This window comes from Leptodactylus fuscus, chromosome 7 (genome assembly GCF_031893055.1).
Source record: "Leptodactylus fuscus isolate aLepFus1 chromosome 7, aLepFus1.hap2, whole genome shotgun sequence".
In the NCBI taxonomy this organism is placed as follows: Eukaryota; Metazoa; Chordata; class Amphibia; order Anura; family Leptodactylidae; genus Leptodactylus; species Leptodactylus fuscus.
The window spans coordinates 110,087,322-110,103,158 of record NC_134271.1 but is presented as its reverse complement, the minus strand read 5'-3'; the positions used below and the strand labels follow the sequence as shown (position 1 = coordinate 110,103,158).

Sequence of the window (15,837 nt, the reverse complement as noted above, 5' to 3'; positions counted from 1 at the left end):
CACTATACAAGCATAACACTATACCCTCAAAGGGAGGGTAACACTCAAACCACACATACGCTGAACTGTGTAAAAACAAATAAAATACACAACAGAATAAAATAGGTTTGGAAGATAAGGCTCATGTCTTCTGGTCTGTACAGTACGGTGTCCATGCTGTTTTACAAGTATTCTTCATAGCAAAGCAGATCACTTTTCCATAGGCGAAAAGACTATCAAGTCTGTTAGTGCTGCAGGTGGCTCAACTCTCATAGGTGAATGTTTTACCTGCAAAATAAGACTTACATTAAGACGCTATACATAAAGGATTATTAGCTCAGGTGATATCACACCTTCATAAGAACAGTTTTCTTTTACAGAGATAGATAAATCTAAAATATTAAACCAATTTGTTGCAACATAGGCCAAGGTATAGCAAAGCCAAACACACTGAACACTCTACATAAGGGGTATCCAGACAATAGGCATGTATGGCATATGTATAGATGTGGACCCTTATATAACCTAGTGCTATACATGCATGCGGCATCCTCCATTATAAACTATTGGAGTTATGGAAGTGGATTGGTATGTGGCTTCTGATAGGTAGGGGTCCGATCAGTGGGACAGCCATTAGACATTTATGGCACAGCCTATACCCTTTACATGCCAAATTCAAGGGGTAGGGAAATAAGAAAAAACACACGCTATTAATAGATATAATCTTTTAATGTAGAACATAAATATCAGGAAAAGATACAAAAATGTCCAAATAGAACACTGAATATATACATAAAGCTTTAGTGTGCAGCCCTAATCCTGTAGTAGACAGTCAGCAATTATTATTATGTCATCTGTATCAATCCTCATCTTCTCAAATAGCTGACAAATAAAGATATGCTCTGAGGAATGAAATCATTTCTCTACCATATTAGGGGAGCAGCTTCCTAAGAAGTCAAGTGGATTGCTGGCGGTCTTCAGATCTGAAAAGGAAAAACAGCAGTCAGATGTTTGCTATATATTTGTTTTATTCCAGATGTTAAAAGGGATCATTCCTGGTAAATCAATACTTTCTTATACCTAGTACAGGGCCTGTGAGGACGGTGCATGGTAGTGTATTGGTTTTGCTAGGAGTGTTCCTCTACGGCAGAAACACTGGTAATCAAAAAGTACTTAAAAACAAGGAAATAAACCCCGTATCCTTCAACCTTACCGATCCAGTGAAAAGGTTTACCGAGGATAGCTCCAGACTAGAGATGAGCGAACACTAAAATGTTCGAGGTTCGAAATTCGATTCGAACAGCCGCTCACTGTTCGAGTGTTCGAATGGGTTTCGAACCCCATTATAGTCTATGGGGAACATATACTCGTTAAGGGGGAAACCCAAATTCGTGTCTGGAGGGTCACCAAGTCCACTATGACACCCCAGGAAATGATACCAACACCCTGGAATGACACTGGGACAGCAGGGGAAGCATGTCTGGGGGCATAAAAGTCACTTTATTTCATGGAAATCCCTGTCAGTTTGCGATTTTCGCAAGCTAACTTTTCCCCATAGAAATGCATTGGCCAGTGCTGATTGGCCAGAGTACGGAACTCGACCAATCAGCGCTGGCTCTGCTGGAGGAGGCGGAGTCTAAGATCGCTCCACACCAGTCTCCATTCAGGTCCGACCTTAGACTCCGCCTCCTCCGGCAGAGCCAGCGCTGATTGGCCGAAGGCTGGCCAATGCATTCCTATGCGAATGCAGAGACTTAGCAGTGCTGAGTCAGTTTTGCTCAACTACACATCTGATGCACACTCGGCACTGCTACATCAGATGTAGCAATCTGATGTAGCAGAGCCGAGGGTGCACTAGAACCCCTGTGCAAACTCAGTTCACGCTAATAGAATGCATTGGCCAGCGCTGATTGGCCAATGCATTCTATTAGCCCAATGAAGTAGAGCTGAATGTGTGTGCTAAGCACACACATTCAGCTCTACTTCATCGGGCTAATAGAATGCATTAGCCAGCGCTGATTGGCCAGAGTACGGAACTCGACCAATCAGCGCTGGCTCTGCTGGAGGAGGCGGAGTCTAAGATCGCTCCACACCAGTCTCCATTCAGGTCCGACCTTAGACTCCGCCTCCTCCAGCAGAGCCAGCGCTGATTGGCCGAATTCCGTACTCTGGCCAATCAGCACTGGCTAATGCATTGTATTGGCGTGATGAAGCAGTGCTGAATGTGTGTGCTTAGCACACACATTCAGCTCTACTTCATCGGGCTAATAGAATGCATTGGCCAATCAGCGCTGGCCAATGCATTCTATTAGCTTGATGAAGCAGAGTGTGCACAAGGGTTCAAGCGCACCCTCGGCTCTGATGTAGCAGAGCCGAGGGTGCACAAGGGTTCAAGCGCATCCTCGGCTCTGATGTAGCAGAGCCGAGGCTGCACAAGGGTTCAAGTGCACCCTCGGCTCTGCTACATCAGAGCCGAGGGTGCGCTTGAACCCTTGTGCAGCCTCGGCTCTGCTACATCAGAGCCGAGGGTGCGCTTGAACCCTTGTGCACACTCTGCTTCATCAAGCTAATAGAATGCATTGGCCAGCGCTGATTGGCCAATGCATTCTATTAGCCCGATGAAGTAGAGCTGAATGTGTGTGCTAAGCACACACATTCAGCACTGCTTCATCACGCCAATACAATGCATTAGCCAGTGCTGATTGGCCAGAGTACGGAATTCGGCCAATCAGCGCTGGCTCTGCTGGAGGAGGCGGAGTCTAAGGTCGGACCTGAATGGAGACTGGTGTGGAGCGATCTTAGACTCCGCCTCCTCCAGCAGAGCCAGCGCTGATTGGTCGAGTTCCGTACTCTGGCCAATCAGCGCTGGCCAATGCATCCCTATGGGAAAAAGTTTATCTCACAAAAATCACAATTACACACCCGATAGAGCCCCAAAAAGTTATTTTTAATAACATTCCCCCCTAAATAAAGGTTATCCCTAGCTATCCCTGCCTGTACAGCTATCCCTGTCTCATAGTCACAAAGTTCACATTCTCATATGACCCGGATTTGAAATCCACTATTCGTCTAAAATGGAGGTCACCTGATTTCGGCAGCCAATGACTTTTTCCAATTTTTTTCAATGCCCCCGGTGTCGTAGTTCCTGTCCCACCTCCCCTGCACTGTTATTGGTGCAAAAAAGGCGCCAGGGAAGGTGGGAGGGGAATCGAATTTTGGCGCACTTTACCACGCGGTGTTCGATTCGATTCGAACATAGCGAACACCCTGATATCCGATCGAACATGTGTTCGATAGAACACTGTTCGCTCATCTCTACTCCAGACAAAAGGTATGCGTATACTGGTATGGAGTGTAGCAAAGTGAAGGAGCAAGCTTCTACATTACTAGATTTGATTTTGGCAGACCACTGTTTAAACAACCCCCCCCCCACTAGGAAGATATACAATATAATGATCTATATAATATAGAGACAGTTCTGTACATCACGTGTGGCTGAATGGATTCAAGAAAGTACCACACTCAGCAGCACTTCTACACAGTACATGGGTCAGAACATCTCCGATCATAGACTAGTGCCCAATCCTAACATTGGTTATACATATTAGATAAATGCTGGTTGAACACTTGTTTGACTAACAATTCTTACTGACCAACTCCGTCACGTGCCTTCTGCACAAAGAGGTGCACCTCATTGCGAAAAAGCAGCGTCAAAAATGATATGTTTTACATTACCTGCAAAGTGGATGCGATTCTGGCTCATCCCATCCACACAGTAAAGAAAAAAAAAATTAAATCACAGCATGCCAATTATATCTATGAAAACAATGGGTACAATATAGGTATAATAGAAGTAGAAAGTCCGCAGAGGAAGACTGTGAATAAGGCTACAGACAAGTGTTATTTGGCAGCAGCTTGTTACATGGGGCCTTAGCCTTAAAAGTTTGTGATAGAACAAGTTGGCAATTGACACCCCCCCCCCCCCCCATCTCATTTTCCCTAACAACAGGTGAGATGCCAGAGGCCCCAATACATGTTCCATGGCTGGCAGTTTTGTCTGATAGCTTACTGAAAGGGTTATATCTTAACAAATGACATGCAAGATGAGAATAACTAGCTGCAAGTCCCGTCCTGATGGTTTGGTGGTTGGGACTTGCAGTTTGTTATTCCCGTTCCAACAAGGATTTGCCAAGATGGGAATAACCCTTTAAGCCATCTATTAAAATTCATTGATCAACATAAATTTACACAAAACCTTCTCATGATCAGTGCTTGGTCTCGTATGCTGCAGTATCACTGCTTGGTCTCCAGTTATAGTACAAAATAAAGTTATTGAGTTCTTATAAAATAAATGAATACAAGATGCATACCGTCATCTGGTGCCGCTTCAGAAGTCTCCAGTAAAGAGGAAGGATCTATTGTATGGTGGACTTTTTCTGGACTGCACATGAAAACATCATCAACAATGGCACTGGTCTCAGTAGCTGCCTCTGGGTCATAGCCATTTTGCGTTGTTTCACTGACTTCAAGACCTAAGCATTTCAAGAGGCCTGGAGACTCTTCTGCTCCCACGACAGGTGCCTGAACTGGAACTAAATACTTAGTCAGGTCGACTACTGCTGGAACCTGCATCAAAGACAACGATTATTCCAACTATTACACAACTAACCAGTAAGAATGGATAAAACCATCATCAGAAATGACAACTCACGGAATCGGTCGCTGTATGCTCAGGACACTGTTGTATAGGGTCTGGTTCTTGGTTCTGCATACTGAAGAAATAGCTGAGATAAGTTACTGATTCATCATTCTACAGATTTATTTATTTTGCTACTTGTATATTGGCAGCATATTTAACATCGCTTTACTGACATTGTGAGCCTTATATGGGACAGTGATTGACAATTTACATTCCTTACCAGTCAAAAGTAAGTGTAGGAAACCCACGCAAACATGGAAAAAAACATACAAACTCCATGCTGATGTTGTCTTTTGTCGGATTCGAACCTAGGACTCCAGTGCTGTAAGGTCGCAGTGCTAACCACATAGATTAGGCGAAAAGCAAGAAAGTGCATAGAAGACTTTTTCTACACCGAGTCCACGGTCTCTCCATTATGGATTACAGCAATAGGGTTACACATGTGAGTATGGGGCTCTACTTCTCTATCCATGAAAGGTGCCTAGTGCCTAAATTCACATGTGTGTCGTAGATGTCAATGTAAAGCAACTTGCCATTACCATAAAATAATATTCAAGGGGCAACCATGGCCTTCACTCTGTACCAAAGTAGGAGCATCAGAATAGAAACTTGGTGTTATTCAAGTGAATGTGGCCTGCACAGCGTTGTGTTATGACTGGACACCTATGATGTAGAAGAACCACAAGTTCAAAGGCGTGAACTGAGCTGCAGTGAAGGTGCCAGGTCACTATACAGCATATGGAGCCTTCTGTTTCTGGCACGGTTTTGTGTATAGTACGGTCGCTTAAAGTGACACTGTGTAGCTGATCAGTCCGGGGACCGGATGAGGATAGGCCATAAAAACCTTCAACCCCTTTAATATCGACAATTTATGATATGGACCATTCAACATTATCAAATTGGTGGGATTATAACTTCTCACACCCTACTGATCAGCCTGAAGGTTCTGCATCGCTCCAGAAGCATGTATGCAGCCAAGTGCCATTCAGATAAGTGAGGGAGAGCTGCAATACAGTACACAGACTTACGGGTGACCTAAGTTAAGTTGACCATTTTTCCTCTAATACAATGAATGAATGATTTTAGGACACTCCCTTTTTACATACCAGACCCCCTAACACACCAATGAATTTTGGCTTTGGCTATTTACACATTAGCGATCCAGATTGGATGGTGTACAGTTAGTGACATCCTTTAGCCAATGGCAGGTTGAGACAGGCGACTACACACTTGTATCTTCTTTCTATAGTGATGTTTTGATCAGTAACCTACAGCATGCCCTTGTACATAGAATTTTCACATGCAGACATTACCTTTCTTCCTTTGGCATACCAAATAGGGCTTTCCTAACAGGGGACTTTACAGGGCTTAGAGACTTCTCAGGTTTTAAGTCCTCCGATGCTTCTTCTACATGGTTAGTAATTGGTGTTCCTGAATGGTGCAAAGTTTTTTTGGTTGATTTTGGTGTATTTGTCTGAGAAGAACTCCGCTTTGTTCTAAGACCTAAAGAGGGGATAAGAGAAGACTGGGTAGGTTCTTGAACCATACTATGTAAATAGGCAGAGAATGAATGACCACATAGAAAACTGCATAATAACTGAGAAACATGCAGGTTATACGGCTGTGCGCAATCACTTCCAGAGATACAATGGTAATTCATCTATCTATCTGCGCTCAGTCTCCGCCTCGGAACTCCGTTCCCTTTTCCGATTAAAAAATTCTGAGAGAAAAGTCCTGCAAGCAGCGCTTTTCTCTCTGCATTTTCTGCCCTTTTCGGATGGAAACTGGGTGAAAAACTGGTGGACTCCACGTTTATGGGGTCTGCTTTTTTAAGCGGCGTAAGTTTCCATTCAATGGGTCCCCAAGCGGACTCCCCGAACGCAGGTGTGAACCAAGCGTAATAAAAGTCACTTACTGCCAGGCAGCTTAGCAGGACTCTCAATCCTAAAGAATCCAGCATCAAATACGACTTGATCCACTTGAATGGGAACTTCTGGGGCTTCTACTTCAGCAATTGGCTCCTCAGCTTTAACACGATTTTTCATTGCCGCTTTGATAGCAGCGAGGCGACTTCTAGCAGCTGCTCTACCAGTGTCTCCTTGGTTCGGTTTCCCAGCTGCAGATGGGGCAGTTTTTTTCTGCATATAAGAATCAGATTAATTTAGGCATTTGGAAGTTTCCAGAACTGCCCTTTTACTCTGGGCACCATTGTATTGAAAAAAAAAAACAAACAAAAAAATACAAAAAGTCTGGTCATCAATGAAGATGGAGAAGGTTAAAACTTGAAATGGGTTTTCTCCTCTCCCTTGTTTGCTCCTCTCTCAGGTGCTACTTCCTTTCAAGGGGACAGCCTTGTATGTATTGAATGACAGTTCAGGTCACCAATGCTATGGTAACATCACCATTCTGCTGGCCTGAACATAAGCGCCCCCAATACTGCTATAGAAACAACTCATAGCAGCATCAGGATAATGTATTCCAGGACAGGTCTAATGTACTATCCCTGGAGCAGTCACTATGGAGATAGGTGGAGGTGAAAGAGTTAGGGCATGTGCTATCAGAAGCACACTTCTGCAATCTCCGTTACCTCCAAAGAGAATGATGTGAACAGCCCTGACACCGGTAAGCTAGGCACCAGCTGTTAAGGGGGAAAATACAAGAACGTCACTAGAACTACTAAGAAAGGATCTAAAATGTTTCATGTTGCACAATGGAATAAATTCCACCAGATCTTTACTTATTTTTGGAGAAAACTCTGAAAAGGGAAACAAGAAAGCCAAAAAACACTTACCCTTACAACAACCTTTTTAGTCTGAACTGTATTTTGCTGCCAGGAGTTTTCTTCCAATTTTCCAAGATTAACAAACTTTTTTCTCACATCTTCAATCTAAGAATCAAAATAGACAACCCCCCCCCCCCAAAAAGGATTAAAGACCAAGATGCATTCCAAATCAAAAAAGTCAGAGTAGAATCCCCAGCTTAGTAGTTGGTGTATTGCACCTGCACCTTTTATGCAATGCTCAAGACTAGAGTTGAGCGAGTACTGTTCGGATCAGCCGATCCGAACAGCACGCACACATTGAAATGAATGGAAGCACCTGGTGCTTCCGGTTTGACGGCAGCCGACCGCTTAACCCACCGCGTGCCGGCTGCGTGCATTGATTTCAATGCGTGCGTGCTGTTCGGATTGGCTGATCTGAACAGTACTCGCTCAACTCTACTCAAGACTGAAAAAGCCAAAGGGATTAAAATTAGAGATGAGCGAACACTATTCAAAACAGCCGTTTCGAATAGCATGCTCCCATAGAAATGAATGGAAGTGGCAGACTTTGGCGGCGGCCGGCCACTTAACCCCCCCGCGTGCCGGCTACGTCCATTCATTTCTATGGGAGCGTGCTATTCGAAACGGCTGTTTCGGACAAGACAGAATGTTTCACAGATTTTATTAAAACTGGGGGGCGTGAAAATGAAACATGACTTTTTCCCAATAAACCTTTATCTAGGAGACTATAATGCACAGATAATCACATTTTCCCAGAATGCAACTAACGCCCCATAGTCAGTATGCACCTGCCAAGGATGAATTCAACTTTCTAACCAAATTACAAGCTGTCACAGCCTTAAAAAAAAATAAAAATCAATAAAGTACTGTAGAAGACAACTTATTTTTGCAGGAACCTACCTGAAAATAAATCATATCCCAAAAGCCATCGAGATCCGTGCATGTAGTTTCCTTCTCTCCCCGTTTAAACTCACAGTTGTCTACCAGACCCTCGAATTGCTTAAACCGTTCGGTCATCAATAGTCTTGTTTGTCCAACTGTGGTTCTGATAAGGTCTTTGGCTTAAGAAAATAAGGCGAGAAAACTGCTGTCATAATCTCATGCTTCGCATTTTTCCAGCACCATGATGTTGACAACCTAATTCATAACTATAAGAGTCCAACACCCATCAATCTACTGTTTGAAGAAGATACAGCGTTTAGGCGAGTGCTGTTCCCTCATGACTGCTTACTAAGCATAGTACTGTGCATTCTAGAGCAGTTCTGTTTGGTATTGCAGCCAAATCACATTCATTTGAATGGAACTGAGCCGCAACAAGGCCAGGTGACTAGAGATGAGCGAGTACTGTTCGGATCAGCCGATCCGAACAGCACGGTCCATAGAAATGAATGGATGCACCTGGTACTTCCGCTTTGACGGCGGCCGGCCGCTTAACCCCCCGCGTGCCGGCTACGTCCATTCATTTCTATGCGAGCGTGCTGTTCGGATTGGCTGATCCGAACAGTACTCGCTCATCTCTACAGGTGACTAATGTGATGTTACAGGCCTGAGCACTGCTTCAAACAGTTGATTAAAGGACGAATATGAAGCACCCCCACCAACCTAATAGCTATGACTTATCCTAAGAACAAGTCAGCAAAATTTTAGCCCTGAAAAGCCTTTCAATGGTAATATTTGCATGAAAAATACAAAAATATGGAGTTATAGCTCTGATCTGGAAGCGAGAAAATGCTGCAAAATCTTATCACTGATGGCCCTTTAATTTGGCAGAGATCACAACAGTTGCTTGGTAATGCAGTTTTGTTTTTTTACCTTCTTCAGGAATATCTAGATCAATCCTTTTATCCCATTCAATACACAACACTGTCAGCCTCTGAATCTCAGATTTCAAGATGTCCCTAGAACAAAAACTGGAGTCAAAATTACATGAAGACTAAAAACAATGATATAATGATATGATTCTTTTTCGCCTACACGAAAAAGAATGAAGAGAATAGGAAGAATATATGCAAGTCCTTACACAACAGCTTGGAAATCGCATAAAATATCACCATGCATGTTAAGCCCCTGCTAAACTGGATTCGTTCAGGCCATTACAATTCGCAACGTCCAGAGCTCGACTATCAGTTTAAATCCAGGGGCAGCTTCTTCAGTCTGGGTCAAGATGAGTCCGTACCTCATCATTATTATTATTTTTTAAATAAATGAAATTACCGTATATACTCGAGTATAAGCCGACCTAAATATAAACCGAGGCCCCTAATTTTACCACAAAACATGGGAAAACCTATTGACTCGAGTATAAGCTGAGGGGGGTAAATGCAGCATTTTTATTTTTTTTTCACTATTTTATGGGAGATTCTATACATTGACATTGTGGCTGGTCATAGACACCCCCCCCCCCCATCCCTAAAAGAAAAAAAACATTTTTTTTTGCTGACTCGAGTATAAGCTGAGGGGGGCTTTTTCAGCACAAAAACTGTGCTGAGAAATTCGGCTGATACTCGAGTATATACGGTAACCCCTTTTTGTTCATATAAATCATGAAGATTGTATTATTTACTGTTGTCTGATTTTACATTTTCTGTATGTTGCTGTGAAAGAGAGGGAAGGGTTAATTACCACAATAAGTATTTGTTTCTTTGCATGTTTTTGAGCAGTATATAAGGGGGCGTTCACACTACCGTCGGTGTCCGACATGTAGTGTCCGCTCCTAGTGTCCGCTCAAAATCTGTCACGGACACTAGGAGCGGACACTAGATGTGTCCGTGACACCTGTCATTCACTTTAATGGGCATCGTGTGCGTTCTTTTGCACTCCGTGCCCGTCCTTCTCTGTCCGCAAGAGAAGATGTCCGACTTCTCAAGCGGACAGGAAAGGACGGGCACGGAGTGCAAAAGAACGCACCCGATGCCCATTAAAGTGAATGACAGGTGTCACGGACACATCTAGTGTCCGCTCCTAGTGTCCGTGACAGATTTTGAGCGGACACTAGGAGCGGACACTACATGTCGGACACCGACGGTAGTGTGAACGCTCCCTAACAGGACTCCTCCAAAAACCTAGAAAGGTTCTTAACCCCTCAGATGCTATCGTCAATTTTGACAATGACATCTGAGTGGTATTACAATGAAAAGTCAAATACTATTTGAGTTTTCTAACTATTAAGAAAAAATTTCAAAAGGTAAGGGAAAAAAAAAAGGTCACAGATATAATATATATATATATATATATATATATATATATATATATATATATATATATATATATATATATATATATATATATTTGGTCCTATAATTTAAAAAAAAAAAAATACAACTTGTCCTGCACAACAGAGGGTGAAACCTCTCTGAAATATACCAGGCTTGTAAGTAGGAGTTCACTGTAACCTAAGATTTTAAGTCAAACATCAAGACAGGAAAATGGATCTGTCTCTGTAATATCCTCAGAACACATTTAGGCAACAGATCCACTTTAAAAATTTTCCCAGTACTTCTAACCTAAAGTAAGGCACATCATGAGACGGCTCTTCTGGTTGCGTAGTCTGGGTATCCTCTATGCTTGGCTCACAACTCGGACTTACTGCAGGACTGGTTTGTGGGGCACAATTGGCATCGCTTGCACATTCTGCAACTGAGAAACAATACAGTCTGAAGAGATCAGGATCATATTATTCCAGCCATAGATTTATGTCTTCTGTGCTGAAGTACCTTTATCCGGAGGGGAAGCAGCGAAGTCTAGTTCCAGTTTTACTTCAGTGGTCACCTGTGATGGTTCGGTTGGGGACACAAGATCATTCTTATGGTCTTCTGCATTACGTTCTTGGGCAACCAGAAAGTTTCTACAATGAGAAAATAGGTCACTAACTGCTAAAGGCCCCAAATTGTACAGACACCAAATATATAGAATTCTACACTAAATTACCTTCTACCATCAAGGGGGCTCCAATTAAAAGTAGGGGTCAGAAATGCATTGGCCCTGTTAGGAGTCATGGGCTGAAACTTGAATGAAGACAACCCATCCAAGGGCTGAAAGACAAAGTTCTCTGGAGCAAAGGATGGTTTTCGTTCCAGTTCGAAAGGCAATGTCTCACTTTCCATACAAGGATCCTGGAGGGTGGGCTCTGGCTCGGGGTCTTGAACTTTCTCATTAGATTGATTCGTCACAGGAGGCTATGAAGAGATAATATAAGATGTTACTGGTACAAAGACAGATGGAAAAAAGTAAGACTACTCGATCAAATAATTACTTTGTAGTCTGTAATCATGGAAATAAACAGACTAAGCAATTTAATATCAATGTGCAAAATGATTTATTTATCTTTTTAATCAGAATAATTGCAGAAGTTATTTATAATCCTTGGACAACCATAGATAGATAGATAGATAGATAGATAGATAGATAGATAGATAGATAGATAGATAGATAGATAGATAGATAGAAGTAACAGTCTCACCTCTGTTTTATCAATGGCCATGTCTGGGCTAATATCCCTTGTAGGCTTCTTTTGTGCTTTAGCAACTGCAGAAATAAGCAGAATAGAAATTAATGGTGATAACTTCAGAAGATTACATGACTACCATCTTTTCTTATAATGGTAAAATTCCTTCTCCCCCCCCTCAATCTTAGTGTGGCTATCCTTGAGTATCACTACCATCACAATGCTGATTTTGTCAGAGCCATAAATATGGTATTTTGGCCCAAATCTTATTCAGTGTATTCATGCCTTTTTCTCTAAGCAAATAATGACGTAAACCAGTTACCTAAGAAATGAACATGAATTACCTGTGGTATTCTTCATTGGCGCTTTAGTCGGTAGTTTGGAGGCGGCATTTGCAGCTGATCTTGTGGTTCTTGTAGACGGAATTGCAGAAACTGAAAAAGCAGAAAAACTTCCATCACTTAACATGGACATAACTCTACAGGCGTATAAACTGCTGTACTATAACAAAAGGATAATGGATGGTTTGGGGTTTATCGAAAAATTGCTGTGTTGCCCTCTATGTTTACATAGATGTGGCAAACATTGTAGTATGACTAACGTGTAATGGAGATCATCGACATCCAGCCATATTTTCAAAAAGTGTATACGATAGAAAACAAAAAAAATATAGAAATAGAAAAACAGAGATCACAAAATATAGAAGTATCCAAATACCTATATTGTTAGTTAAATACCTTTATTTTCATTCTTTTTTACAGTTGATGTCTGTCCACGGGCTTTTGGAATTACACGGTCAATAGGGGCTTTGGCGTTCAGTACATTTACCTGTTGACATCAATAGTAAGACGTTACCCCTATCATACAGCTATAGAACGCAAGTCATAAGAATAAAGGCCCCTTTATATGACCATATTAATGGATATGTTATACTGGAACAAATGTACATAAAAATGCTTCCACTCGATATTGTCCCATGTACACGGGACATAGATCAGCCGACAATCTGTCCATTTATCAGTTTATTGTATCTTACGCAATATAAAGATGCCTGATTGCTGTCATAACACTGCCTTGTGCAAACAGAAGGATGATCTGATGCTGACAATAATATAAATGTATAGGAGAACCAACAAATTGTGTCATTATAGATCATCACCATGTTGGCAAAACCAACCAGTGCCAAGTGAATTTTAAGTCGATTGTGCTCTTTGTGGTCAATCAACATAAAGGTACATAACAGTCCTACTAGAATTACCTGAGTTCGGGTCTTGTTAGCCGGAGGAACTGGTTTAGCCGAAGATCTTGTAACTCTTGTTACACTGGGTGCTGGTGGCTAAGTTTAAAGAAAAGAAAATATTTCATACCATTTTAACTAACCTGCAGTAATAGCGCTTTGTGATTTAATTCTAGAGGAACACAACCTCCCCCCCCATACAACAGTAACACTATTATAGCTAAAGGGGCTGTCAAGACGTATACAGAATGGGAAGGGTCACCCAGCGCCCATGCTGATCAGCTGTCTGCAGCGGCTGTGTATGCAAACATTCACCGCTCTAATCTGTAAAGCTAAAACGTCTTTTCCTCTTGTCAGAGGAAATCCTGAACAATTCAGTTGCAGTAATGTTGTATCACACGCTCAAGATCCCCTCTGACAAATTGAAGATACAGCAGTTATAGAGGAAGCCATATTCCCCCACAGTAGGGATCTGAATATCTAATAGATCAAAGACAGAGCAAAAGTGAGGATGTGTGTCCACCTCAGCACATGAAGGTGAACAAGGTAAAGGCTATCTACAGCAGGAGGATGTACTTAAGTGTAAATGCAAAATAAGGTTTAGAATTATGGGTGGTATTTACATATAAATAATACTGTGCGGGATAACCCCTTTAGTATCATTACTTACAGGCTCCTAGACTGCAGAACAGTATACCTGTGTAATACACTGGGCATTAAGCACATTACCTTCTCTTTTTGTTTCACTTTTGCAGCAGTCTGAGTTGAGAAGACAGGAATGAGCGATGCCTCTGGTTTGTAGATTCCACACTTAAAGATGCCTTTACTAGCCTTTTCTCGCTGCTCCTTTAGTTTCCTCAGTTGCTTTTCTTCTTTGAAGCGCTGAAGCATCGCACGTCGCTCTTCTTTGACAATCTGCTCTTTAGTTTTAACTTGGTTTGCTACATTCAAGAAAATGGAAAAACTGCTCAAACCGCCATTGCACATTTAAATAAAACCTAAATCCATTAATCTGTTGAGTAGGGTTGAGCGATTGGAAAAGATCGGATTCCAATCGGCGATCGAGTAAATTTCACGATCGCGATCGGAATTCCGACCCGATCTTTTCCAGCGGGATCGAGATCGGAGGTTATCTCAAGATAGACTCAACCCCAAAAGTGACTTTTCCCATAGAAAAGCATTGACTAGGGTTGAGGATCGGGATCGGAAAAGATCGGATTCCGATTGGCGATCGAGCAAATTTCACAATCGAGATCGGCTGGAAAACGATCGGAAATCGGATTTTAAAATCGATCTTGAAATCTCAAGATCGGCTCAACCCTACTGTTGAGTGAACAGGGGTAAGCCGAATGTTTGCTGATACAAAGCATGGGTTTGAACAACCAGATGGCCAAGCTTACACATGGCTCCCTCCAGGAAAGTTATGAAAAGAAGCAAACAGCAGCCATAAGTATGGTGTGATCTGGGACAAACACGGATTTCCAATTTCTGTAGTAAATTGGGGAGGGGGGGGGGGGGGTTTGATCCGGAGGCCGCCTCAGTTTCCGGAAAACGGGTAGCTGTGACTTGATGCTGGTGCAGTACACCGGCATCCAGTCGCGCACTCCGCTCTGGATTAGGCCTAGTTGGGAGAAGGGAGTGTCTTCAGGCGGATTAGCTTGACCGGCTCCTATTGATTTTAATGGGAACCGTCCTTTTGGTCAGGATTTTGAGGCGACTTCGGCCTCAAAATCCTGACCAAAAAAACTACGTGTGAACTGAGCCATACTATATCAACAATTGAAATGCTCCAAGTCTCAGCCGTCAGCGCCTTACATTTACTGCATCGCGCAGAAAAAGGATGAGCCACTACCCAACATACATGTTTAAAACAAGTCTATAAGCTCCCCAGCCACCCCCAAAGGAACAGCACTTTATAAGGTTTCCAGACATATCTTTGGTTTTGCAGATTATCTTCCAGGATATCGACCACACCTTTTCAGATTTCAACACTGGCTCCAGGCAAAGCAGTGTGACTAATCCCAAGGTGAATTAATAAGTAGCGTCGAAAGCAATAAAACTGGTGCACCAGCGAGTGCAGCTACAAGATTTATACTTTGCATAAGAAAAATCTTTTGATGGAAAAAGCCAAAATGGAGAGATAAACAAAGTTATGTCTGTAAATATAACATGCCCTGGGGAAGATTCGGCTGCTAATTCAATATGAGAAAACATTTGCCCCTCTTACCCGGCTTATTTTCAGGTCCTTTTACAAGGCCAGACTCGTTCATCTCCTCCACTACAGTCAGCTCCTGCTCCCTCACAAGGGAAACATTGACGTCAGCCAGTGACAGGCCTCTGCTCTTTCTGAACTCCTTGTGACGATTCTCCTTCTGAGTTATGGATTTACGTCGGGCGACTTTGGCTCTTAAGTTGTCTACGCTCAAGTCTTTTTTATAGCGCCCTGCAAACTGGGAATGAACATCCATTTTTGTTTTGTTACCTAAAGAGAAAAAAAAATTCTATGTTATTGCATATAGTTTAAAGGGGTCTTCACTCCCTCCCCCCAAACAATCCAGATCTGTCTACATTTGTTAATACAATGGGGCAAAAAAGTATTTAGTCAGTCACCAATAGTGCAAGTTCCACCACTTAAAAAGATGAGAGGCGTCTGTAATTTACATCATAGGTAGACCTCAACTATGAGAGACAAAATG

General features: G+C 42.4%; 1 protein-coding gene across 1 annotated transcript; it reads right to left on the bottom strand.

The window, feature by feature from the left end:
* Window positions 1-109: 109 nt before the first annotated feature.
* Window positions 110-15,618, bottom strand: DLGAP5 (DLG associated protein 5). Its single transcript, XM_075280843.1, has 18 exons — window positions 15,369-15,618; window positions 13,871-14,082; window positions 13,163-13,240; window positions 12,642-12,732; window positions 12,249-12,338; window positions 11,920-11,984; window positions 11,388-11,635; window positions 11,174-11,304; window positions 10,964-11,096; window positions 9,273-9,358; window positions 8,361-8,521; window positions 7,470-7,565; window positions 6,594-6,816; window positions 5,992-6,181; window positions 4,691-4,751; window positions 4,350-4,605; window positions 907-962; window positions 110-267 (listed from the first exon to the last, which is right to left on the bottom strand). The coding sequence occupies exons 1-18, from the start codon at window positions 15,607-15,609 to the stop codon at window positions 190-192; spliced, it is 2,496 nt and encodes an 831-aa protein (XP_075136944.1). The 5' UTR covers window positions 15,610-15,618; the 3' UTR covers window positions 110-189.
* Between the last annotated feature and the right edge of the window lie 219 nt (window positions 15,619-15,837).